The 26,089-nt window shown below is 43.2% G+C and overlaps 2 protein-coding genes across 6 annotated transcripts in view; one reads left to right on the forward strand and one right to left on the reverse strand.

The window, feature by feature from the left end:
- The first annotated feature begins 625 nt into the window (after positions 1 to 625).
- On the forward strand, positions 626 to 12,852 carry LOC143140003 (protein C-mannosyl-transferase DPY19L1-like). The gene is made up of 20 exons (XM_076300847.1): positions 626 to 761; positions 1,344 to 1,368; positions 2,464 to 2,551; positions 2,679 to 2,816; positions 2,970 to 3,090; positions 3,294 to 3,387; positions 3,940 to 3,997; positions 4,267 to 4,358; positions 4,477 to 4,576; positions 4,842 to 4,923; positions 5,223 to 5,302; positions 9,219 to 9,320; positions 9,577 to 9,681; positions 9,759 to 9,832; positions 10,480 to 10,504; positions 10,934 to 11,053; positions 11,301 to 11,475; positions 12,060 to 12,159; positions 12,415 to 12,540; positions 12,690 to 12,852. Exons 1-20 carry the CDS (start codon positions 626 to 628, stop codon positions 12,850 to 12,852), a joined length of 2,004 nt encoding a protein of 667 aa, XP_076156962.1.
- Positions 12,853 to 12,964: 112 nt separating this feature from the next.
- LOC143140979 (sodium bicarbonate cotransporter 3-like) overlaps positions 12,965 to 26,089 on the reverse strand; it is an 85,021-nt gene continuing 71,896 nt past the window's right edge. For 4 of the 5 annotated variants that reach the window (XM_076302170.1, XM_076302172.1, XM_076302167.1 and 1 more), the window contains 13 exons: positions 24,292 to 24,425; positions 23,551 to 23,796; positions 22,728 to 22,833; positions 21,893 to 22,054; positions 21,515 to 21,628; positions 21,008 to 21,169; positions 20,118 to 20,369; positions 19,538 to 19,606; positions 19,100 to 19,273; positions 18,247 to 18,375; positions 17,330 to 17,430; positions 16,179 to 16,274; positions 12,965 to 15,353 (listed from right to left, as the gene is read on the reverse strand). In XM_076302170.1, coding sequence (XP_076158285.1) covers positions 15,272 to 15,353; positions 16,179 to 16,274; positions 17,330 to 17,430; positions 18,247 to 18,375; positions 19,100 to 19,273; positions 19,538 to 19,606; positions 20,118 to 20,369; positions 21,008 to 21,169; positions 21,515 to 21,628; positions 21,893 to 22,054; positions 22,728 to 22,833; positions 23,551 to 23,796; positions 24,292 to 24,425 — 1,827 coding nt within the window. In that variant the 3' untranslated portion in view covers positions 12,965 to 15,271. Of the gene's footprint in view, positions 15,354 to 16,178; positions 16,275 to 16,939; positions 16,992 to 17,329; positions 17,431 to 18,246; positions 18,376 to 19,099; positions 19,274 to 19,537; positions 19,607 to 20,117; positions 20,370 to 21,007; positions 21,170 to 21,514; positions 21,629 to 21,892; positions 22,055 to 22,727; positions 22,834 to 23,550; positions 23,797 to 24,291; positions 24,426 to 26,089 lie in introns of all 5 variants that reach the window. The other variant, XM_076302171.1, reaches the window with a different exon arrangement.

The following is a 26,089-nucleotide window of genomic DNA, read 5'->3' on the forward strand; positions in this document are numbered from 1 at the left end:
CGGGGGGGCTACAGATCAAAACGAAAAACGATGGTTCCATGCTATCCATGTGGGGTTACATGCCCACCAAGTTTCGTCTACCCCGGTCTTTCAGTGTCCCGGGAATCATTGACAGAAATTTGGACATGCGAAAAAGAAAAAAAAAAAAAATCTGACTAAACCTATATGACCGCCGCTTCGCTGCGCGGCGGTCATAATAATTAAGAAGATAATGTTTAACCTTTAGTCTACAATCAGCATCACTAAAGTAGCCAGTAAATAAGTGAGAAGATAATGTTTAACCTTTAGTCTACAATCGTTGGTTGGAAGCAAAGAGCGCTACACGCTCCGCTAAGATCTTTGGTGATTAACGTCACTCAGCGCTGAGCTTGCCATGGTTACCGACAAACATTTTTTTTTTTATATCTAAACATTTTGCTAGCTGGCTAACCAGTCTTAGCTGAAGCTAGCGTTACACCTATGTAAATCTCTCGTGCCTCAAACCTATTTCGATATATCTTGCTTCAAGTACATTAAAAGTACAAATCTCTGTCACTGTAGGATAGGTGATATGGGGGCTAAGCTCCGACAGCTGGACAATAGTGGCAATTGTGAAGGATATTGTCCAGGGGATAAACAACTGTCAATGCCCTCGAAACAGATTGCATCACGGTCTTCATTTTTCCCAAATATTTTTTTTAACGACATGTCTTCATTCGTGCAAGATAATTTTGGTGTTTCACATCGTGCCTTTCTGAACCTGGGAGTTACTTTGCTTATGGGTGAGTATTTAAATGACCAGTCATGCTAACACGAAGTTGACCGCTAGCAGCAACTCTGCTAACGTAAAGCTAACAGTAGCACTAGGCCATCAGCCACTAGCCAGCGAGATCACATCACTAGGCTACCAAAGCTAACGTTAAGTTAGCGTCTAGCGTCAGCATGAATGAGCGGTAATGTGTAATTTATCGGTACACTTCCTAATTTGGTTATTAAGGACACAGACAAACGATCTATCACTATTGTGATTAGGTTTAACTAACTTAGGCCTAACCTATACACTTACAAGGATACAAGGAAGTTTATTGTCACATGCATATAGTTACTGGAAGTAAGAAATGCAGTGAAATTATGTCTGGTGTCAGCCTATTTGTGCATTAATGGGGGGGGGGGGGGGGTAAAAAGTGCAGTAGAAGAGGGGTTTAGTAGATTAAGTGGCAAGGACTGCATAAAAAAGGTGGGGGAGGATTGGGATTGGGTGGGGGGCACCAACAAGGAGCACCCAAGAGCAACAGGGGCAAGATGTCAATTATCACTTGGATAATGTTAGGTGTCTGACATTTATTCCTCTTGTTTCTCCACAGCACTTTTAGCTGGTATTGTACACTGGTAAGTGGAGCCTTAAGTTACCTGGTTAAACAAAAAGTCTGCTTTCTTAAATGGTTTTTTTACAGACTGACAATGGACAGACCGTTTGCATTTAATTATTCGTATTAGGGATGAGCAGGGGCGTCCCTCTCTGTCTTCAAAAAACAAACAAAAAACTTTTGAAGGCGCATCTCTTCCAATACCTCCTAGCACCTCTAACAACTCAACACTGATGACCTGTTACTTCTATACTCTTTGAGGATAGCCTGCACACTGACAACAGCAGATGTCAATAATCCCCCCCCCCCTTAAAACTTAAAAATGTAGCCTATAAGCTATGTGTTTTATAACATTTATAACATTTATAACAATTAAATATGAATAATTATAACAGAATATTAGACTATTACCGGTATTTATTATTATAAATATGTTTTTTGTTTTTCATCTTTTTATCCTGTTCATCAAATGAATCAATATTGACACACTTTCTTTCTTCATACATAGGCCTAACCTAGACCTATTTCTCTCTGATATTATGGTTTGTCCATCTTGAGCAAACAACTGTCTTTAGAACACCATCTTTGAAACCTGACATTCTAATCATAGAAACAGGCAGTCTTGTATACATTCTAATCATAGAAACAGGCATGACAGGATGATTGCCGGTTTAAAAATCTAACTGACAGTTACAGTTAGGATTTCTTAAGTTAAGATAAGATAGGACACAGCCATGAGTTTAGGAACTGCTTCTGTAATAGGAAGATAGGATTTTTCCTATCTTTGAAACTTAAGTTAAGATAGGACAAGCAGTTAGGATATTTTTCTGTAATGAGGCCCCAGTACCTATAATAGCCACTCCTATCCTCCGGTACTAACAGATGCAGTGGTAGCTAGGTCTCCTCTGCACTAGTGTCTTATGTGCTATTCTATTGCTGTCAGTCACTTTGGATAAAAGGGTCTGTTAAATGAATAAATGTAAAATGTAAATGAGTGATAGACAGTGTTTTGGAGTGGTGGTAGACTATTGCCAAGAAGTCCTTCTGAGTCAGTTGTTTGTGCTTCAGTGTTTGACCCAGTTACCCAACCTATAATTTGCACCTTACTCTGGCGCAGGCGGCATCTTGATGGTCTGTTTGAGAATGACAGACATTTTTCACACTTATCTACCCTGGAGAAGGAAATGGCTTTTCGAACAGAAATGGTAAATAATAATAATAATAATAACAATTTCCATTCTGTTTATTTAATTCAAAATACATTTAAATTACATTTATCCTTTATGATTCATTCAGACCTCATTTGTTTTCCCATTTTCATTTGTTGTCCAGGGTCTTTATTATTCTTACTATAAGAATTACATTGAGTCGCCCTCAATTACTTCTGGGTTGCGTTTTTTTGTCAACGATCATCTGTCAGAATCTCCAAAAGTCATCAATGCCCTCAAGAGGTTTAATCTCTATCCCGAGGTATAAAGCTCATTTATCACACATTCAAGTATATGTTCTACTGGTGTAATTTGAATGACTTATTTTTCCTTTAGAAAACAAACAAACAAAAAACATTACAGCCGATTTATGTGAGTGCTCCTTTTGATGGCTGGCCTAATTGTCTGTTAGTAGATAGTCATTGGAAATCTACACAGAACATATACAGGTTTCATAGAATTCTTTGGGCTTCCCAGCAAGGCCTGTTACGACATCCACAGAATCAATGACGTAACTCCAGTGGAAGGCTGTGAAGGTACAAGACACAAATCAGTAGAAGCGACAGTGTATTGTACTATTGTGTTGTGTATTGTGTTATTGTCTTGTGTGGTAAATGGTACTTTGTATTTCATTTGACAGTGTTCGTTAGCCACTGTAGTAGTCAGTAAAACCTACTTCTCAGAGGTGACCGCTGTTACTGTAGCAGTATGTATGGCATGCTCTGTGTAATGTGTGCAGGCCTTGGAGATCCAGCTTATTTCTATGTCACCTGCGTCTTTGTGCTAAATGGCCTCATGATGAGTCTTCTCTTCCTGTACGGGACGTATCTAAGGCAAGTAAAACATATAAGGTATTGAGGTTTTTTTTTTTTGGGGGGGGGGGGGGGTAGTCAAGGTTGTGGATGGCTTGATGCTCTGAGAAGAATTTAAGAATTTAAGGTGAGGGCTGCAGCTACACCATTTGAGGAAGATATCTATTTGCAAATTTTCTGACAGATATTGCGATTTGATTTGCAATATAATTTTTGAAAGACATGCTTCAGTTCAATATTCCAACTATCGCTTGAAGTTGGTCCATTTCTGATTCGTGAGCATGTCTAGTGCACGACAATCCCATCACTCCTGTTAGGTGAGCTTCACTGTCTGTCACACAAGGAGGACAGCATGAATATAAAAATGAGATGTGACAAGATTAATCAATGGGACAGAGTTGCAAGCTGCACGATTAATTGCAGCCTTTGCGGTTAGCTAATTGCTTTAGTTCAAATTGTGATTTCGATCAATGAATTGTGCAGCCCTAGTTTCATTCTTCCTCTTTATCCTCTAATCCTTTATCCTGCTGTGTTGGTCCTCATCTTGCTTTCTCCTTTTACGTCTTTTTCCAGCTCTTCTCGTTTGGGAGGTCTCGTCAGTGTTCTTTGTTTCTTCTTTAACCATGCTGAAGTAAGTCAAAAAGCACAGGGGGAAAAAGGATGTTTGATCTCCACCTGTTCACCATTCAGTGGATACATGGCTGATTGAGACTGGGTCAACCAGTAAAGCTCATGACACAGACACACGCACTCATCCAATATGCAATACATAGACACACACAAACATCAAGCACATACGAAGAAAGTTTCTTCTGTTGCTGAGGTGTGTGTGTGTGTGTGTGTGTGTGTGTGTGTGTGTGTGTGGGTGTGTGTGTGTGTGGGTGTGTGTGTGTGTCACAGAGCACTCGAGTCATGTGGACCCCTCCTCTACGCGAGAGCTTCTCCTACCCTTTCTTCGTCATGCAGATGCTTATATTAACCTACATTATCAGGTATGGCTGACTTAGCTAAACAGCAGACTTTTAGCCAACTTGCCATCTCAACCATCCTATTCTGCATTTGATAGCTTGGAATCCTCCTTTCTCCTTTGTCCACACTGATGTTCTCTAGGAACCAGAACCCTGGGCGAAAGGTTCTAGCAGCCCTCGGTGCGTGTAACGTTCTCTTCATGCTCCCTTGGCCAACATCACAGTACATCCTGCTGACTCAGGCAAGAGCGTAACTTTATATTTATTTATGTATTTGTTTATTTAGTTAATAGGGACAGTGCTCATCATCAATTATTATCATTAATCAACAGACAAGGTAATGCAAATAAGCTGGAGTTAGCCATACAGGCTAATTTTCGTCTGTTGTTCCTAGCCAGTTCTTAAAGCTATAGTTTCTGTTCAGCAGGCTGTACGAACAGCCTTATGTTCCTAACGTCTGTTGGTGGCAGAGAGGGCTTGAGGCTGATACTCTTTTTCTCCTCACAGGTTGCCTGCCTCTATGCCTGTTATGTCATGGGATACATCAACCCCTCACTGCTCAAGTCCCTGATTTCTGTCCACATGGTGAGTGTCTGTACACTCCTGAGAGTGCAACAAACGTTTGTGGAAAAACAACACATTTAGCAAAAACAGTCGTATAGCATCTACATTGTCTACAAAGGGAATGAACATCTTATCCTTTTAGTTATTGACAAAATGAGCATCATAGTCAGTGTATTATTAGCAATGAAAGAGATGGCCCCCTCTGCCTTTTACGAACAGAGAGACCATGGTAGTTTTTATGTTAACAACAGTGCAGTAGACTGTGACTTAAATGAGTACACACATCTCATCAGTCGGCGTCCTTCATGTCTTTCCCACAGGCAGCGGCGTCGGTGTGCTTTGTGCTGCTATTTGGGAACACGTCTCCGTCATCTCTCTACGGCTCCGCGCTCCTGGCAGGCTGGGTAAGTGACCCCAGGCCCCTTCACATGTCGCACTGGCATAGTTGGGATTCGCACCATGAACTTGAGAGATATTTTCAGGAATTAATTAATTCATGTTTTTTTATGATATTGTAAAGAAGAATGTTGAATCTGCTTTCTTTTGCTCTGGCTGTCCCAAGTTGTTTTTGTCTGGTAGCAAAGATATTATGAACAAGTAGAGCTGTGCAAAATAATGTCTTTGTTAGCATTTTGTCATTGAAAAGGATGTTTCGGTCGCTTTGTTTCAGGTTGTTGTCTCCTTCAGGGACATTTTATTCAAAGATTACCCGCACGGAGGCCAAAGAGCTGTAAGAGATTTATGGACATCAATAAATGAATACATACTTTTTCATTACACTAGTTCTACAGGTACAGCTATCTAGCTTGAACTGGAGCAGTAACCTTTAACCATTTTCATTCTTCTGGGCAATTGAAGTTGGTGCAAGGCTTTACCTGGTTTGGCCTCACTGTCCTTCTGAAGTGGACATTGTCAGCCGTCCTTGGTACCAGTGATGTGAGTCCTTTGTTAGTAGGATAGGATTTCCAAGTAGCTGCATGAATAGAAAATAATCTTACTAATGTTCAAAAGTGTATTATGCAAGAGCAGGTAGCCTATCACTTGAACTCAATCTTAGTCATGGTATCTGTAAATTAATTGATGATGAGATGAAGTGTTTCCATTTGGGGTAGAATGACAGTTATGTAACTGTGCAAACTGCCCGAGTGAGTTTTTAAAATAATGAAATAAAAAATAATAAAACCTGTAGTGCTGACCTAATCGACCATGAAAATTAGTCGACGGCAATTTTTTTAGTCGAAGAGTCGTTATTTGCAAAGTCCTCAACTCCTGTCGCCTTTCAAAGCAGCGTTTCTCAAACTATGGGCCGCGCGGACCAGCACCGGCCGTAAGGTGAACACTCCGGAGCCGCGGAGTGAAATTATTCCCGGGGCTTCATCTGATGATTTGCTGCGCAATTGATCAAGGAACCACGGACCGACAGAAAAAGAAAACAAACGTTTCTGCAATCAGTAGGAAATACTTGCTAATTTGGTGTCATCAAACAGAGGCATACAATTAAATGGTGGATAAGCGTTCATTCAATGCGTGAGAGAAACTGAAACCACTTGATAACGTTGGTAGCAAAGCTCCAATTCAACCTATTGGAAGGCTATTTAATTATGAAACTACATTTAATAGAACAATGTGGATTTATGCAACTTCCATAAAAACAGAGCACAGACTATAATACACCATCTAGAGCAGTGGTTCTCAAATGGGGGTACGTGACGGCACTCCAGGGGGTACGTGAGATTTTAACCCTTAGAACCCGATTGACGCAAAGTGCGTCAAAAACACACACTTTCTTCTCTGTTACTTTGCTCCGTAACTGTTCATCGCAGCGAGATGAAACCGTTATTGCGTGACAGAGCAGAAGTGGGGCTTTCCAACGAGACCACGCACTTGTCTGTACGTTAAAGTATGAAAATTAAATCATGAAATGAAATCAAATTGCATCATATTTACAGTCTTCTCTGCGTTCACCTGCGCACCCATTACTCTCGTTTTAATTACTCCCGAACCCATGAACGCATAGATATGGCAAGCATATCAGATGGAAGAGGAGACACAGGGCTATCCATTGGTACCAAGTACATCCTTCGAGCTATATGAAGTAAATTTTGTTTTATAACCCAGACGAAGTGACAGCAAAATAATAACTTCATATAGCTCGACCTCTGCTGACACGTTTTTGTCTGTTTTTGTGGCAAAGTATGTTTATAATTCAACGCTATTGTGTCTATCTATGGCAAAGGATGTTCAGAATCCGGTTTTGAGATCCTAGCAAATTCCTGCATGGCATCCAATTCAAGGCTCACATTGCATCCCTGCATTTTTGGACAAAGAAACACCTTTTTTGCCTTTACTTTGTTCATGGCAATGCAGTAAAAAGTTGTAGAGAATCATAGGTGCAGACACCATAGTCACACACAGGCTAACACGTAAACTCGGGTCAAGTCAGGTCAGATGTTCTGTCACAGATATGGAGCGCAGAAAGGTCATTTTTAATCACTAAATAAAAAATTGCATTTATTTCTGTAAGCGCACACCACATATGTCTGTAAATTGCTCAGCCCCAGAGAATCCCTCCACCATGGCAATGATAGCCAGATTGCTAGATTCAGGACAGTCTGCCCTACACACACATGAAATGCACGTAGAGCTATGTGCTTGCTGTGGTGAGATACATGTCAAAATATAAGATTTTTTATAATACGCTTTTTATATTTTAATTCTTTAAAAATCTAAATAAAATCAATGCTAGTACTAATACATGAAAAAAATAAAAATATACATATATTTAAAAAGTAGAATCCATTCAAAAATACTTAAAAACAATTATTTAATAAATATTTCAGGAAAATATAAGTTAATAAAATAAATGTTATATTTCAGTAGGCTATTCAATTTCGTTATCCTAAAAACCCAGAGCCCCCCCATACCAGGATGGTTCGACCCAACCTGTCACATGCCACCCGCCATCACCTGTCAATCACTGTCAAAACTCAAACAATGGAGTCGTGGTTGAAGCGTAGTGGTATTTCTTGTGCGCTGGTTAGGGGGTACTTGGCTGAAAAAATATTTCACAGGGGTACAACACTGAAAAAAGGTTGAGAACCACGGATCTAGAGTATTGTATAGTCAAATTTGAATAACGTGGCCAAAAGCTTGTGGCATAATTAAAGGGGAACTTGGCAACTATTTCAATGTAATAAACCCGTTTAGAAATCATTTGGATGGTTAAATGACCTGTTCCGGTGAAAATGGTGACTTTCCCCGCTGCGCCTAGCGTCCTCAGGCGGAAAACCAACCTTGCAACATTGAGACTACCGTCCCGAAAAGAGAAGTGAGAAACAAGAAACTAGTTTTAAATTATGTTTCTTACCTTGTAACATCCACATAGTTCTGCCAAACTTATGCTAACTGTTCACTAGCTTGTAAACAAATCCATGTGCTTTATCGTTACCTTTTCCCACAGTTTGAAATAGCATAATGCACAATTTCTCTAGCAGAGGGGGAAATCCTGCCAGGTTTCCCTTTAAATATGTCTATTCTTTCCATTTGCCTACCAGTGTATGATGCTTGCATGAGGGAAACATCCCAAAACGATGACACCCATATAATTGCTGTTGTTTTGAGAAGTATTTATCATGCAACCATGCAAAAGCAATGGAACTATTGTAATTATATTTCACATTAGTAAAGCAGTCCTCTGATGTGCATGTTTTCACAAACTTTTTGTGAAAAATGTTAGCACTTTAAACACTGGCTGATTTGAAGTGCATGTATAACAATATAGCATAACAATAGTAATTGTGATGTGATATAATAATAATTTGATGGGGGGTGGGTTCATGTAGGTGGGCCCTATGACCCCAAAGTATGCCATGACCGGGCCTCAGGTCAAAGAAGTTGTCTATGTCCATGGCAACACTGGCATACAAATAAAGTCTATCGAAGGTCTGACATTAGATCTGAAGGTAGCATTTTAAATGGGTATTTTTTTTTTTAAATACATAATGTTTTTGAACAGTTTACTTACAGTAATACAGCTTCTAACAAAAGTAGGGTGATATATATTTTACGTATTCCCTTTAGTTGAGTTCAAAATAAAACAGACACAACAAAATAACAAACATTTGTTTTTAAAAAAAAAATAGTTGTTTAGATTAGTCGACTAATCGAAAAATTTGTTGAAAGATTAGTCGTTAGAAAATTAGTTGTTAGTGGCAGCATTAAAAACCTGACCGTTAACCCAACAAAGTAAACTTTTGAGTGTTTGTTTCATTGCAACGGTGCTGTCTTCTGAATGCTCTGTCTCACTCCTCTTCCCCCAAGGTCCATATTAGCAATGTGATCAGCTCCAAGTTCAGCCTCAACAAAGACTTTCTCTCCATGATGTACTCTTGTGTGGATGAGTATGACTACATGGAGCTGGAGGTTAGATTCCTTGTGTAAATATGAGTTTTGTTTTGTTTTGCTGAAGTAAGCCAGAATTGGGATGGCAAAACCCCAGTCTAGTCTAGTTTATTTGGATTCTAAAGTGGTTATTATCTATCAAAATGGTTTTGTAAGGTACTTCAAATCATCCAAATCGGATAAATATAAACATAAATAACTTCACATCCTTGTCTGTTTTTACCTTGTAAGCATCCTTGTGATTACATACCAGACATGTCTCTTTGTGTTGTGATAGCAGCTGTGTTCAAAACTGTCCCAAAACTTTCAGACTATTCTGGGATACATCAAGACGCTGCTCCTTCCCCTCAACCTAATTATCATGGGATTCATTGGGGTGAAGGTGAGACACTAGCCCATCTCGCCCATGCTAGTCCCTGTGGCTGTGGAACTGGTTTGTGACTGTCTGCTTCCCCACAGACGGTGTATAAGGTGACAAACTATCTGAAGCAGCCTACAGTTAAGGAGGAGGAGACGCAGGGTGACACTGAGCAGTAAGTCAACACTGCATTTGCATACTCTGTTGTGTATTTAGAATGGTTCACTCTGTCTGCAATGTTTCATGAACTCATTCTTTAAAGTTGTCCTAAAAACAGCAGCAGCAGTCATGTCATACTAGCCTGGAAAGTCCAGCCCCTGGTAATCTAGAAAGATTAAGGGTCTGGCCACGAATAATGAAAATGGCCCAACTCGAGGGGTGGCACCGAGCATACATTTGAAAATCTCACTGCACACAATTGGATAACACTATGACCAATGTTTACTGACTTATTCCGGACTTCGACACAATTGGATAACACTACGACCAAAGTTTACTGACTGATTCGTTGCAGTGCTGTCATCATCTGTTTAGCTTGCCTCATGGCCCGCCTATATCAGATACACCGATGTGATTGGTTCCTCGCGATGCAAGGGGGTAAAAGTAACGTGCATCGTTACTCATTGCCAGAGTGTCTTGCAGAGACAATTCAAATTGTGCTTCCGCGAGAACTGGGTAATGTCATACATCATTAAACACAATCTTTAAAGTGATGAAGATGATGAACTGAGATCTGTGATGAAGTGATGTTCAAGTGATGAACTGAGATCAGTGCGACCTGCTTGCTTATTCACACTCTTATTCCTGCTCCTCTGCTTTCAGGGTCCCAGATTTGAATAATGGAGAGGTGAGAGCTCTGCACACAGTAACCACAATAATAACCACAGTGTGCACTTAGTGCAAACACATACTTTCTTAAAGGTATGGTACATTATAATAATAATATTGTGCAGTGCCTGCATTAGTTTGGTTTGTGTTCTGCAGGTGAAGTAGTATTGTGCTGTGTTGTGTTCTGCAGGTGAAGTAGTATTGTGCTGTGTTGTGCTGTGTTGTGTTCTGCAGGTGAAGTAGTATCGTGCTGTGTTGTGTTCTGCAGGTGAAGTAGTATTGTGCTGTGTTGTGCTGTGTTGTGTTCTGCAGGTGAAGTAGTATTGTGCTGTGTTGTGTTCTGCAGGTGAAGTAGTATTGTGCTGTGTTGTGTTCTGCAGGTGAAGTAGTATTGTGCTGTGTTGTGTTCTGCAGGTGAAGTAGTATTGTGCTGTGTTGTGTTCTGCAGGTGGTGTTCAATGGTCTGCAGCTGCTGGTGTTTGCTGTGCTGGCTGTGATGGTCATGAAGCTGAAAGTGTTCCTGGCCCCACACATGTGCATCATGGCATCACTCCTCTGTTCACGTCCGGTGAGAGACATGGACACACACATACACACACATCTACACACACTTAGGGCTGATTTATAGTCTACGCAAGCTACACGAACATGACCACAAGGAGGGTTTGACATGTAATTGCATAGCTAAATGTGTTGAGCAAGCACGAGTGCCATGTCATGCGTTTCCAATGGGGACGCATCATTGACTTAGCTTGCGGAGACTACACACTCCCAGCATCTCCAGTTAAACACTCTTCTCCCCCCGCTTCCCTCAGCTCTTCAACTGGCTGGGCGACCGCAGCAAGCACCACATGGTCATCTTCTGTGTGCTGTCCATCATGGCCGTGCAGGGCGCGGCCAACTTCCAGAAGCAGAATGAGATCCAGGGGGGCTTCAGGAGTCCAGCTCAAGAGGAGCTGCTGCAGTGGATCAACACAAACACCCCGACTGGTGCGTGGGAACAGAGCCGTGGGCCACACGAGGAGTCTAGACCAGTCAAAGTAGAGTCCTAGTGGCCTAAAAAGGAGATTAGAACTAGTGTATTCACTGTTAGTTAGTTTTCAGTCCTCTGTCCATATGTCCTGCTCCACATCATCTGACTGAGGTCAGCAGTGGCATTTTGATTAGATGGGCAATACGTGATTTAGTGAATCAAGCATATTTTCCCTGATTTAGGTCAGATGTGTTTTTTTTAAAGTATTTTATTTTATTTAAACTACTATTTTTAAAGTAAAGTATTTTATTTTTGGGGCATTTTTGCCGTTATTGTAGAACAGTTAAGAGTGATAGGTAGTGAGTTAGAGAGAGAAAGATGGGATTGAGAAATGACCCAGGCCGGATTCGAATCCAGGTCCCCATGGGCAGTTGGACCCATATGTGGTGTGGGTGCTGTATATATGGAGTTAAAGGTCTCCAGAGGCCTGAACACTCATATTATAGTTGCACTACTGACAACAGAGATCCAGTCTGCAGAGCCACCATCAGCATAGCATTACTGAAGCTGAATGCTGCTATATTTGTCTGTTGACCTTCAGATGCGGTGTTTGGTGGCGCTGCCCCGACCATGGCGAGCGTGCTGCTGTCCACCAGGAGGCCCATAGTTAACCACCCCCACGATGAGGACCCAGGACAGAGGTACCCAATTGGGATGTGTGATAGTATAGTGTCCATGACATCTTAATCTATCAGTATGATCCCTCCTCATGATAAGAATGAGTCATTCTGTGATATTAACAACAGTATAGTTTATGACATGCTTACAGCTGGGCTACACCGGGTGTGCAGTTGAGGCGCTTCATTAGCATAGTGCACGAGAGAGACTACAACAAGTGTGGACACTCTACAGGCTTTTTACACTTGAACTTCTAATGAGTTTAATGAGTGTTACAGAGAGAGGACCAAGATGGCGTACAGCATGTATAGCCGTAAGCCGGTTATGGAGGCCGTGAAGACGCTGATGGATCTCAAGGTGGACTACTTCATCCTGGAGAACACCTGGTGCTTCCCACGGGCCAGGTAACATGAGATTATTACCTGCAGTCTAGTAGTATCCACTTTTATTCTCTCTGTGACACATGCAGAGCAAAGTAAGATCATTATTATCAGTGAGAGTCCCTTCTTTTTCCTGGCTTTGGATGTGTGTGTGTGTGTTTGTGAACACATAGGGAGGGCTGCAGTTTGCCAGAGATCTGGGACGCTGAGGATGAGGAGAACAGGGGCAAGCCTGCTCTCTGTGCCCTGCTGTTGGCGGACTCCCACCCACACTTCAGAACCGCGTTTGAGAACAAAGTCTTCAAAGTCCTGCAAGTGCCCAAACCCACTAGATAATGACCCCTACCTCCAGATCCAATATACACTAATATAAACTAGTTTCAGCCAAAACAACTTCAGTTGAGAGCATTATTTTTTAATCCTATTCAGTAATGAGATAACATTACACATAAAGTCCTTTTATTGCTTTTCAATAACAGTTTTACAAAAAAAATATTATTACTATATATTTGAACAAATATACTGGGGGAGGCTATCTCTCCCACCTGGCTGTGTGCTTGACTGACAGCAGTCGTGAGGTTGTCATACGTGGTCTTCAAAAAACACCCGAGCGTTTCTGGGGAGACTTACTATGACACTGCAATGGGAAACGGATACTTAGATGATACAAGTTACACAACAGCATATATACTTCCACACTCAGTATAGTGACTGTGATGCACAGAGAAACACCATTTCAAAAATTACACGTTGAACAGCAGAAAGGTTTCAAAAAACACATTCGTCAAAATGACCAGTGTGACCATCAAGTCTGTGACGCCAAATATAATATAAAATAACCCCATGTTTTAGAACATAAAAAAGACATGACTTGGCAAAAAAAAAAAAAGATTGAAAATGTGATGTTTGATGTGTGGAATTGAATTTGGTGTTCATATGGTGCACATTCACTTAATACTCATTTGGAGCCACTATTACCTCATAGTAGTATCTTGCACATTTCATGAATATGTTCACTGTAAAATACAGTAGAAAAAGTGCCGCATATATATATACACAGTACATATGCCCATTTTGTTTTAGGTTATGACCAGAAATGTAATAGATTGAGAGATATGTCTGATCATCAAAAGGTTACGCTGTGGTCTGTCTGACCAATGCAATGTTAAATGTCTTCCTCGAGCATGCTCTCTCGCCTTACTTAAATTCCTGTAGTTACTTCCTCTTTCATTTCAGCATAAAGCTCATTTCACATATATAGTAACCTATACATATACCATACAGTACCCAAACAGGCCCAGTTACACAAGGCACAGCAACCAACAGATATGTCCTCTTCTAGTCCTCCACTAGTTGGAAAGCTAGACACAGTGAGACTTGGATGTGGACTCGGGGTGACGGTGGCGAACCACTGGGCTAATCAGCAACAGACCGCGGAGGAACACTGACACATACAATCAGGTCTAAGTGTACACACAGCGTGCGTTGGGGACAGGTGATGACGGAGCACGACAGGGTAAATCCATGGAATAAAACGTTGGGTTCTAAATTCTGCAGGACGCACATTAACATTACATATTACATTGGATGTTTTACAACCGACAAGCACACACAAGACTACCGGTAAAATGGAGGAAAAAAGTGCCAAGCTCTGCTTTTCGTGTGTCACTTGCTTTCACAGTGGACACTGGCAAAGCATTAAATAAAACATTTAAATCCATTCAGAACAATTCTATTGCTTTACGTGACGAACTTCTGTAAACATTCAATGGCATTACTTCTCTTTAAATATATAAATATAATGACATTCACTTCATAAAGATGCCACGTTTCTTCCCTCTTACAGACATTGACCATAATGGGTTTTTAGGGTAGGGTCACACACACACACACACACCACAAAAGGTCAATAGCAGCACACAGAACTGATCACCAAGTCATCTCACAGTAGTGTTAGAGAAAGGAACTACAGTACTACAGGGGGAAAGCTCTGGTCTTGTCCACTTGTGGGATGGTGTGACTTCTGAAGAGAGTGGACTGAATTTGTGATTTGTTTTACGATGTGAAAGTAGCGTAGCATGTTTTTGTTTTGTCAACAGCGATTACACCAATGTTTTTACAGAGCAGACGCACCAGATGCTGGAGTGAAAGGAACACTTCGTCTGATACCTTCCCCTGTGTTGAACCATAATTTTGTTCTTTGATGTAGAACTCTTACTTCTGCCAATAATATTAATATAAAATATATACTTATATATATATCTATCTATCTATATGTATATATCTATACATATATTATATGTATTTTCCCAAAAGTCATCTCAAGCATGTGAGGAGGCCAATTGCCTTGGCCCCTGTGGTTTTGGCATCATAGGGGGATGCTAGAGCAGGGTGACTGGTGTGTGTGTGTGTGTGTGTGTGTGTGTGTGTGTGTGTGTGTGTGTGTGTGTGTGTGTGTGTGTGTGTGGGGCAGGCATTAACTTTGTGCCTTGTCGGATGCTCGCTGGCCCCCAGTCTTTGCTGTAGTTGGTCAGCCTGTTCACTGGAGGGTGCTATCTCTGCCAAGTGTGGATCTGCAGCACCCTGGTGTGGGGGAGGGTGGAAAAGGGGCCCTAAGGGAAGGCTGGAGACGCGGGCTTTGTGGGAGAAGAGGAGGGGGTCAGGGACGGGGGGGGGACTCTGTGGATTTTACAGGACTGGGCTACGGCTGGGGTTGGTGTTGGGGGGGGGGCCCCCTCCCCTTGTTCTTCACCCTTCACAGCGAGGTCTCCTGGTTCACCTTTTGAGCCCCGCCCTCAGGCTCCACGTTCATCCTAACACATGCCACCTTCTCCTGGCTGGGGGAGGCAGAGAGAGAGAGGGGGGGGGGGGGGAGGGAGGGAGGGAGAGAGATGGGTATTACTGGCATAGCAGAGATGTGATTTACACAGAGGAATGATGATTAACATGTGCCAGAGCTGTGGGAAGGGGAGTGTTAGGGTCGATTGCAATCAGCTGCAGTGATGTAACAGACAAGGTTGCGGCAATTTATGAAACGTTTTACCACACTGACGTGGCACAGCAGGCTACTTTATAAAGAAAAAGAAAGAAAACTGAACACAAATGAAAACTGCAATAACAAATCCTTTCTGCTCTGTGTAACAGTATGATGCTTCTATACAAGGACATCACGTCCTCGCCTGTAAAATGTCTTTATGAGTATTCAATAAGTCATTATGTACCAGTAGTATTTATGTACAGCATTCACCAACGTACTGGTTTTAAAACCCTTAAACCCTGTGTGTTTCTAGTGATCTCTCCCTCTCCTCTCTCCTGTGGGGCTGATACACACATACATCCCACACCTGGCTGCTCTGACCTCAGCTCAGCAGGAGACTCTACTCAGTGTACATGACACGTCCGCAGTGTTTAAAGAGGTGCAGATAAGCGTGTGTGTCTGTGTGTATGTGTGTAAAAGAGACAGTGTATATGTGAGAAAGAGGCAGGAGGTTGTAAAGTGTGCGTGTGTGTGTATTGTTTAGTGTGTGTGTGTGTGAGAGAGATAGAATGTGTTTTAATCTATATAACACTTTAATGTGTGAGTATTGTGATCAGTGCAAAACTGTGTGTGTGTAGGTATGTGATTTCTGATTTGACCAGGGGGGGGGGGGGGTGGGTGCTACCTTTCACTTTTCTTCATGGTGTTTGTGTGGTCGACCGCTTTCCATGCCGCACTTTTGTTCATTTCATCAGTGATATTAACAGCCGACAGATCAGTGCTGCATGCAGGACACACACACACACACACACACACACACATGGACGAACACAAAAGCGTCCAACAACAGAAGCAGAGGTGAGACACACGTATCACAGTCACACACACAGACACACACACCAAATCAGATAGGCACAAGTTGGCTGCATCATCAATACAGATGAATTAACATACTGTATTATAGCGCCACAACACCACAGTTACCACTCCTGTGAACTCAAGGAGCAAATCAGAACACACTAGTCAAAACAAATGATATGTGTATTTATAGGAATTACACTCAGCTCAGTCTCACACACAGCACTGGTCAGTACTTAGTGTACTGACGTCATTTAACATCATTTCAGTCGGCTTATATCATTTGGAACCACCCATGTCATATTTTTTCATGGCACTGTGAAACATTGTTGCACACACACACACAGACACTTGTTTTGTATTGTGCTGCTGCTATGTGCTAGTTAAGTCGCTCTTCAGGAAGCAACAACAGCCCTTTTGCGCTCTTGTTGCACGATAAAAAAATAAAATAAAAAAAACACACACAAGGTGCAATGTTGTTAGGTCAGTTAGGGTGACTGAGAGGCTGCTGGACAGGTCAGCCATGCAGGATTAAGCTGCACTACAGAAGCTTAATCACGAGCCATCCAGACACTCTGGAGAACCAACCCCTTTATCCTCTTCGTCCATGAGGGCGGGACATGCCACTATTCGGAAGGCTCTGTCCAGGACAGACAAGTTTGGACTTAATGGCCATCAGGTGAGGAAAAACTTTAGTTGTAAGAGCTATTGTGGCTCTAAACTTACATTCAATAATATTTTCATCGTCATAATCATATACGTTTGCCTTGAAATACTAAAAGCTTTAATTGAATTTTAGGCAAAAAAAAAAATCTCGCAATTCCAAGCAGTCTATGCTTGTATGATCTATTTTTTGTAGTTTGAGAAATAACTCTCCTCAAGCTCCTGAGGCAGACAGCAGACATCGGTAGACATCTGGAGAGCACTACTGTGTGCTGATGGCGATGCTCGGGTTGTGTGTGTGTGGGTGCCACTAACCTGCCGCTGTGTGTGTGGACCGGGATCTTCAGCAGGTTGCTCCCAGCATACGGAGAGGCTCCCGCCGCCGCCGCCTCCTCCTCTAGCCTCCGCTGCGCCTCCTGTGGGCCGGGGGGGGATACAGGACAGACGCCAAAGACCCATTCACATACACGTATTCATATATTCACATAAAGACCCATTCACACATATGTAAAGACCCATTCAGTTCACATATACACATATTTATATATTCACATAAAGACCCATTCACATATTCATATATTCACATAAAGACCCATTCACATACACAGTAATTTCCTGTGTATTAGCTGCATTGTGTATAAACTGCAGGACAGTGATTTATGCAAGTTAAAAAAACAAAACCATATTAACACCATATTAACTGACCCTGTGTATTAACCTCATAGCTGAAGAAGCTTTGCAAAATCGATGTATAAACCGCGGCTAATAGTTGGCGAATAATGGGTGTGTAAAGACCCTTTCACATACAGTACACACATTTTCATATATTCACATATAAAGACCCATTCACATATTAATATCTTACAAAAATGAGTACACCCCTCACATTTTTGTAAATAGTTTATTATATCTTGTTTTTTGATGTTTTTGGTGAAGACAGGGATATTGAACATTCTTTAACCATTGCGATTCCGGTGCGGTATTCACAAAAACTTCTTGTAATCTTTTCGTGTAGAGCACTGCTCTATGCTGTTCTATGGTGCTTTCTTCCCCGTATTTGCACATGCATGTTTTCTGTAACGTTTCATAGAAATCCATGTATTAACCAAATAAATTGTTTTGTTTTCTTTTCCAAAATCAACATTTTTTTTTTTGCCACAAGAAAAGCAAGGTTTGCAATTATTTTTAATAATCAATAACCACTAGGCCACAAATGTCTAATAATTCTGTACCTGCTTCTGCTTCTTCTTGTCGTCCTCTTTTTTCTTCTTACTCTCGGGTATTATGTCGTCCAACCAGCTCAGCTCCCGCTTGGTGAAGAAGAAGTCTAGAAGCTTCCGTATGAAGACCAAGGCCAGCACCTGCACAGAAGGCCATGCACACAACAGACAAACAAGAAAGAGTGAGATAAGACTGCACAGGACTTCAGGAGATGAGAGAGAAAGAGAGAGAGAGAGAGAGAGAAGAAACAAAACAGCAATAAAACAAATAATTGACGGAACAGGATTCAAAAAGCAATGTAAGAGAGTGAGAGACAGGCTGGACAATACAAGAGCGATCAGAGTGTCTCTGATGTAAGAGTCTGAGACATTCTCTCCCTCACATTCTCAGAATAGAGAGACCGGAGAGAGAGAGACAGCCAGAGACAGGCTGGACAGTGTGCTCCTGTGTAACATAGCGTGTAGGGAGAGCTCTGCACTAGAGTCTGACACACCGTCTACTAACTGACTAACCGGCTGAAAACATGTCTGCTCACCAGAAGCAGAGTATCTGAGGTAGAGAGCCATGTTCTGACTGACTGACTAAAAGCATGTCTGCTCGAGAGAAAGTGTATGTGAGGAAGAGAGCGATGTTCTGACTGACCAGATGAAAGCATGTCTGTTTGCGAGTTACCATAAGTGTGTGTGTGAGAGAGTGAGAATCTGACCGACAAACTGAAAGCACTTCTGCTTGCGAGTGTGTATGAGAGAGGATGAGGTTCTAACTGACAAACTGAAGACATGTGTGCTTTGTGGATAACAAAGTGTGCTAAGACAGACAGTAGTGTCCCCAATGACCGACTGCCTGGCCGCCAGACGGACTGACCATCATGGGGAAGACGACGGCGGCGTTGGAGGCCTTGATGACCCAGAGCAGCACCAGGCAGGTGAGCTGCACGAGTGTGAAGACGTGCACCTTCCACAGCGGCACGTAGCGCAGGTAGATCAGGTCCGGCTGGTGCTTCGATGGCATGCCAAACAGCTTGATGCGGTCAAAGAACTGAAGAACACACACACACACACAATGAATAAATGTACCCACACAAACATACCCTCGTCAATACACACACACACACACACACAATGAATAAATGTACCCACACAAACACACACACACACACACACACATACAATGAATAAATGTACCCACACAAACACACCCTTGTCAATACACAAACCTTTACAAGTTGCAAGTTGTGTTACTTATTAGGAGTGAAAGCTGTTTAAACTGAGCTGAGTTTATGGTTGATAAGGACTGACTCACCTGAATGCCTTTCAGAGAGGAGACTCCCATGTAGAGAAAGACACCGTACAGGACCGGCATAGGGATGAACTACATGCCAAACAGAACACCATGAATACTGCACAGAAACTGGACCACCACAGCACAGCTTCAAATGCATGCTCTACTGCAAACTAGATCGACAGCATCATATCAGCCTTGTTTTGGCACATTTTGAGTGTACTTTTTTAAGATCTGAACTTAAAAGACAAAAGAGTACTTAAAGAACGGTGCAATACATAGCAATTACACAATTACATAGCAATAAATACGTATATGTTCTACTGTATGTCCTGTACCTGTACATCGCCTGCCTTCTGGCCGCTTAATGCAGCGTTCACACTCAGATGCTTTTCTCACCTCCGTTTGCTTACAGTTTAGAATATTAGCAGCACTCACATTTCAGAGATCTCGCTGTGAACGCCACATAAAGCCAACAGAAGGCTGAAGACATATAACATACATGTATTGCCATGTGTGTGTGTTTGAGTGTGTGTGTATGTATGTGGGTGTTTGTGTTTGAGTGTGTGTGTGTGTGTGTGTGTATCTATGTGTGTGAGACCTTGAGAGCCGAGGTCATGAAGACGGACAGGCCCATGAGGGTGAAGATGAGGAGGCCGGTGACCCGCTGCTCGCGGATGCCCAGGAACTTGGGCTGCTCCCCAGGCGCCGAGCAGCCCGACTCCACCTTCAGGCTGTTGACGTGGGAGATGGAGAGCACCGTGGCCGCCACGAACCACGGCAGCCCCATGATGGAGCACACGCCCAGCATCAGCGCCACGATCAGCAGGTCCAGGTGGTACCCGCAGCCTTTCTGTAGGGGAGGGAAGAGCAGGAACACACACACACACACACACACACACACACACACACACACGCAGACTTAAATAAAATAAAAAGCAACAGGTACTAACAGACCAAACACAGTGATTTGTCCCAGGAGAGTGCCACAGACTAATGGATAGAATAGATGCAGTGATTTGGCCTGGCACCTGGAGCTGTGGGCGCACTGAGCCTGGAGGGCTTTTAGTCTAATCTAATGGGGAGGGAGGCAGGCAGACCCTCGTGTTGTTTGGGAGGACCATGTTAAAAGCTATGTGCCAGTAAGAGAGGTGTGAGAGGAGCTTTAGGGTGGGGAAGAGTGGGGGGGGTGACAGCTTTTAAGGCTCACACACTCGTAGATAAGTGGGCACACACACACACCTGTTTCCTTTAGTTTAGAACACACACACATACACAGAGCTCCCACCTTGATGTTGTACTCTTTACCTAACCTTACATCAATGCAGCTCCTTACCTTTGACACATGTGCACAAACATGTGTGTGACTGACACACACACACACACACCCATATCACACACCCATATCACGCAGCCACATACAATAAAGCACAGACACATTGACACACATACCACACATTCACATACAATAACACACACACAAACACACACCTTGAGCTTGTGCTCTTTGCGGTTGATGATAACGGCGGTGATCTGCTGGTCCATGAAGATGAGGATGGTACAGAGAAGAGCCGGAAGGACCGCTATGGGGATCGTCCACCAAGGATTCTCCCCTACGGGGTCCATTAGCCAGCCACGGTTCTTAGAGGTGGGCTACAAGACGAGGAGAACACACACACACACACACACACACACACACAGCTTAAAACTAAAGGTTCTTCAGATGAGACAAGCACTACCAAATAGAACACTCTATGCCATCAAGCCTAGACTTTTCAAAATGGCCTCTTGTCATGCTCCTTCTCTGTACTGGTCTGTTATCATTTCGAGTTATGCAACCATGAATCCTTCGATGCTCCAATGTGGCGGGCAGAGTGCCATTTCACTGACTTTAATAATTTACTAGTGCAGTAATTACAGATGTCCAGCAGATGGCGCTATTGTCTCTGTTGGCCTGAGGGGACATGTCTAATTGGGCCAGCTGGTGTGTGTGGTTACCTCAAAGCGGTCGGGCACGTTGAGTTTGGGCGAGGGAATGCCCATCAGATAGTCCACCAGCACCATTATCATGATGGTGAGGAACACAGCAAAGTCACTGATGGTGGAGCGCACCTGCACACACACACATACACACACACACAAAGAGCCACACACACAAATACATACTCATATTTCAAATGGGTGAAAACAGTGAAATGGTAGAAAGCAGTAATTATGCTGAAATACACTAAATGCTGTTCTAACACATTCCGAAAAATGCTTGCTGTTGTTAAGCTATGTTTGTTACCTTTTCGTTTCACCCAAAAGGGGTATTGTTCAAACATGTCCTCCTGTGTGTCCAGTAAGAGCAGGGTTGTGGGGGGCAGGTGTGCTCACCTTGGTGGGGAAGTAGCGCTCCGTCTTGAACTGCTTGAGGAAGGAGGAGAGGAAGAAGGTGGAGAAGAAGAGGATGACCGACCAGAAGAGCACGTCGGGGATGTAGGGGCCGTGATGACCGCACGCAGAGCCCTCAAAGTCCCCGTGGAAGGCGTTACACATCTACACACACACACACACACACACACGCACACACACACACATGCGCACACACACACACGCGCACACACACATGCACCAGTAGTTAGGCACCTAGAGAGGCTGTGTTTGTGAGTGTGTTTATGTTATTGTGTGTAGAGTCTGTGTGTGTGTGTGTGTGTGTGCGCGTATGTATGCACTGCAGGAGAAAGTGTTAAAAGGAACTAGGAGGGGTACGCTGCCACAGTATAGATCCTGTTAGTAAACTCGTTCTTGAGTGTGATCATTTCATTTGTGTGAAATTGTGAATGCATAATCCTGTGCTTATATGCATTTGTGTGTGTGTGTGTGTGTGTGTGTGTGTGTGTGTGCGCTTGTATGCACTGCAGGAGAAAGTGTTAAAAAGGAACTAGGAGGGGTACGCAGTATAGATCCTGTTAGTAAACTCGTTCTTGAGTGTGTTCATGTGTGTGAATGCAAAACCCTGTGCTTATATGCAGACGTGTGTGTGTGTATGCATATGTGTGTGTGAGAGAGAGGAGATGGGACAGACTGTGTGTGTGTGTGTGTGTGTGTGTGTGTTTGTGTGTGTGAATGTGTATGTGAGTGTGTATGTGTGTTTGTGTGTGTGAATGTGTATGTGAGTGTGTGTGTGTGTGTGTGCGTGTGTGTGTGTGTGTGTGTGTGTGACACCAACCGAGACGTTGAGGCTGCTCCAGGGGATGGAGGCAGATGTGTGGCCCGTCTGGTTCCAAGTGTGCAGCGTCTCATTGGTCACTTCTGCAGGAGGAGCACACTGGCATCTAGAGAGAGAGGGAGGGAGGGAGAGAGAGAAAGGGATAGAAAGAAAGGGAGGGAGAAAGAGAGAGGAATGGAGGGAGGGAGAAGAGAGAAAGGAGGGTGGGAGGGAGGGAAGGAGTGAGAAAAAGAGAGAGAGAGAGAGAGAGAGGTATAGAGGTATTAATATACTCTGGGGTTGCAGCCGCATCCCAAATCCAATTAATATGCCAGAAAATCCTCAGAAGGAAATGATTCAACTATATCCATGAGCACTGTTATATAACCCTGCCATTACGTAACGCATAGGATACATTTACCATAGAGAAACACACACATGAAAAGGGAAAACCTGAACATGGATTGTAGACCCTTTCAACTGCATAAACAATCAGTAGTTTTACTAAGGCATTTCCAGTGGCACAGAAACAACACTGAGTTTTAGAGTCGACATTTTGTAGTCTGGTTCATTTTCATTTCAAATGATCTGTGTTGGTTCTGAACGTTACAACCGGAAACCCCTCTAGGAACAGATTGGAACGGTCTATAATCATATTAATAATCGGACTAGTTTGGTTTGGCTTGAATTCCAGAATTCATAATATTGAAGTGAACATTAACCAGAAACAACAGAAATGTCTATACTACAAATACATTGCAAAGAGGCGACGTGGTGTGTGAGCGAATAGCAGTGGCATTTCTCTTCCACACCAGCAGGTGGCGGTGTTGTGCAGTGCACTTACGTGGTGAGTGTGATGTTGTCCAGGATGCTGTGCTTGTTGACAGGGAATTTCTCGCCCAGGTCGAAGAGCTTCTCCAGCGCCTCGTAGATGAAGATGATGCAGATGAGGGCGGCGAAGGCCTCCTCCGTGAAGCGCGTGATGTAGCACACCAGCGAGCTGGCGTCCGTCGCCACCAGCACCAGGCACAGGAAGGCCGTCCACAGGCCGATGCAGGTGCGCAGGGACAGGTAGGACAGGCCGTAATCTCTGAGGACGAAGGGGGGGGACAGAAGGTGGACATGTTAAAGAATAATACAAAGGTGTTGGAGTAGTCAAACAAGACATTTGGATATATGATATCTGAAGTTGGCATCAGCGGCAAAGTGTACACCCTTAGAGACACATACACATACTATATGCATGCATATATATTACATACACATTAAGAGGATTGCTGAGATGGGAGAAATAACAGTAATATTAGTAATATATTAATAATTATATATATATATATATATATATATATATATATATTAGTAATAATAACAATTTAGGGTTATTGTTACAAGAAGATCAGGTTTAAGCAACACTGTTGTGGATGGATCTCCTGTGCAAGACAAATGATGAAGGAAACAGCAGACAGTGAGGAGCAGAGCCTCATAGATAGATACCTTTATATGACTCTGGTGAGGAGTAACTGACTGACTTTCACTGTATCACCACTAGGTGCCACTAGTGCCTATATAACTGAAGACCACTCACTTGCAGAACTTGAAGAGGATTTTCTCAAAGACCAGCACGGGCCCAGTGCTGCCCAGGATGGTGAGAGGCTGCCCTGCAAACAGTGAGTAGGCCATGCCCGTCAGAGACGCCCCGAACAGAGACTCTATGGCACTCTGACCCATGGAGAGAGTGAGAGGGAGAGAGGGGGAGGGAAGGAAAGAGAGGAAGGGAGGGAGGGAGAGAGCAGGGAGTAGAAAAGAGATAAATCAGTACACAGGTAGATCAGTGTTCCTGTGTAGTGGTGCTTATGTCTGTTTGATTTGGGAGGAGAGGGTAAAAGCATGTAGGAAATACATTATACAATAAAAGCAAAACACACACAATGCTTGCCATTCAAGGTAGAGAGGGGAGCTGGGCGTAAATAGAGGGAGAGATTTGTGATCTCTGTCTGTTAGTAACACGCTGCTGTGTCGCCGTGGGCAGTGAGGGGCAGTGGAGGCAGCTGGCGAGGACAGACGTCTGTGGCTGTTCCACTCCGCCGCCCCTGCTGTCAGACCCCATAACTCTGCTCAGACTCACTGTCTGCTGCGTTTACATGTACACACACACACAGCGCACCTAGTTACACTACACAGTCCTGTCTTCCATACACACACACAGTGCGCCTAGTTACACTACGCAGTCCTGTCTTCCATACACACACACAGTGCGCCTAGTTACACTACGCAGTCCTGTCTTCTATACACACACACAGTGCGCCTAGTTACACTACGCAGTCCTGTCTTCTATACACACACATACACACAGCGCGCCCGGTTACACCAGAGAGACTCTCAACACTCAAAAAGTCCTCCATAGAAATGCATGGGGTTAGTTTGTAACGCCAATAGGGCAGTTGTCTACATATCTCACCCCTTCCGTGGCAAAAAAGTCGACATGTGAATACATCGTGCCAATCATGTGGGGTGTTGTGAATACATCGTGCCAATCATGTGATCTCGTTGCTGGAGCAAGGTTGGTGTCATGATGCCTTGCGCACGTGCATTTCTGCCGAACTAGATGCCCGATAAGTGCCCAAAAAGCGTTACAATATGGCCGCCGACTGGAGGGACTTGCCTAAAAGGACTTTTGTTACACTACGCAGTCCCATCGCCGCTCACTCCAATACACACGCACACACACACAAACACACACACAGCACGCCTAGTTACACTACGCAGTCCCATCGCCGCTCACTACACACACACACACACACAGCGCGCCTAGTTACACTACGCAGTACTATCACCGCTTACTCCTACAGTACAACCGGAAAGTTTTCCACATTTTGTTATGTTTCAGACTTATCTTAAAATGGATTCAATTCATTTTTTTTCTTCATCACTCTACATTCAATGCTCCAATACTCCACAAAAAAGCAGGTGTTTGGTGTATTTTGTAAATTTATAGAAAAATAAAAGACTGAAATATCCCATTTTACATAAGTATCCAGACCACTTGTTATAAGACTTGAATTCATTGGACATTATAAGGAGAGGCACACATCTGTCTATGTAAGGTCTCACAGTTGATGGTGTATGTCAGAGTGAAAACCAAGCCACGGGGTCGAGAGAATTGTCCATAGACCTGCGAGACAGGATTGTGTCAAGGCCTCCATCATTCTCAAATGGAAAAGTTTGGAACAACCAGCAGTCTTCACTGATCTGGCCACTCAGCCTAACTGAGTAATCCAGGACAACGGGCCTTGGTCAGACAGGTAGCCAAGGACCCAATGGTCACTCTGTATGAGATCCAGAGTTCCTTAGAGGCCCCTAATCTGATACATAATGTACAGTAA

This window comes from Alosa pseudoharengus, unplaced genomic scaffold (genome assembly GCF_046254945.1).
Source record: "Alosa pseudoharengus isolate Yale_2024_CS ecotype anadromous, Long Island Sound unplaced genomic scaffold, YU_APseudo_1.1 YU_APseudo_1.1_scf_23, whole genome shotgun sequence".
Lineage (NCBI taxonomy): Eukaryota > Metazoa > Chordata > Actinopteri > Clupeiformes > Clupeidae > Alosa > Alosa pseudoharengus.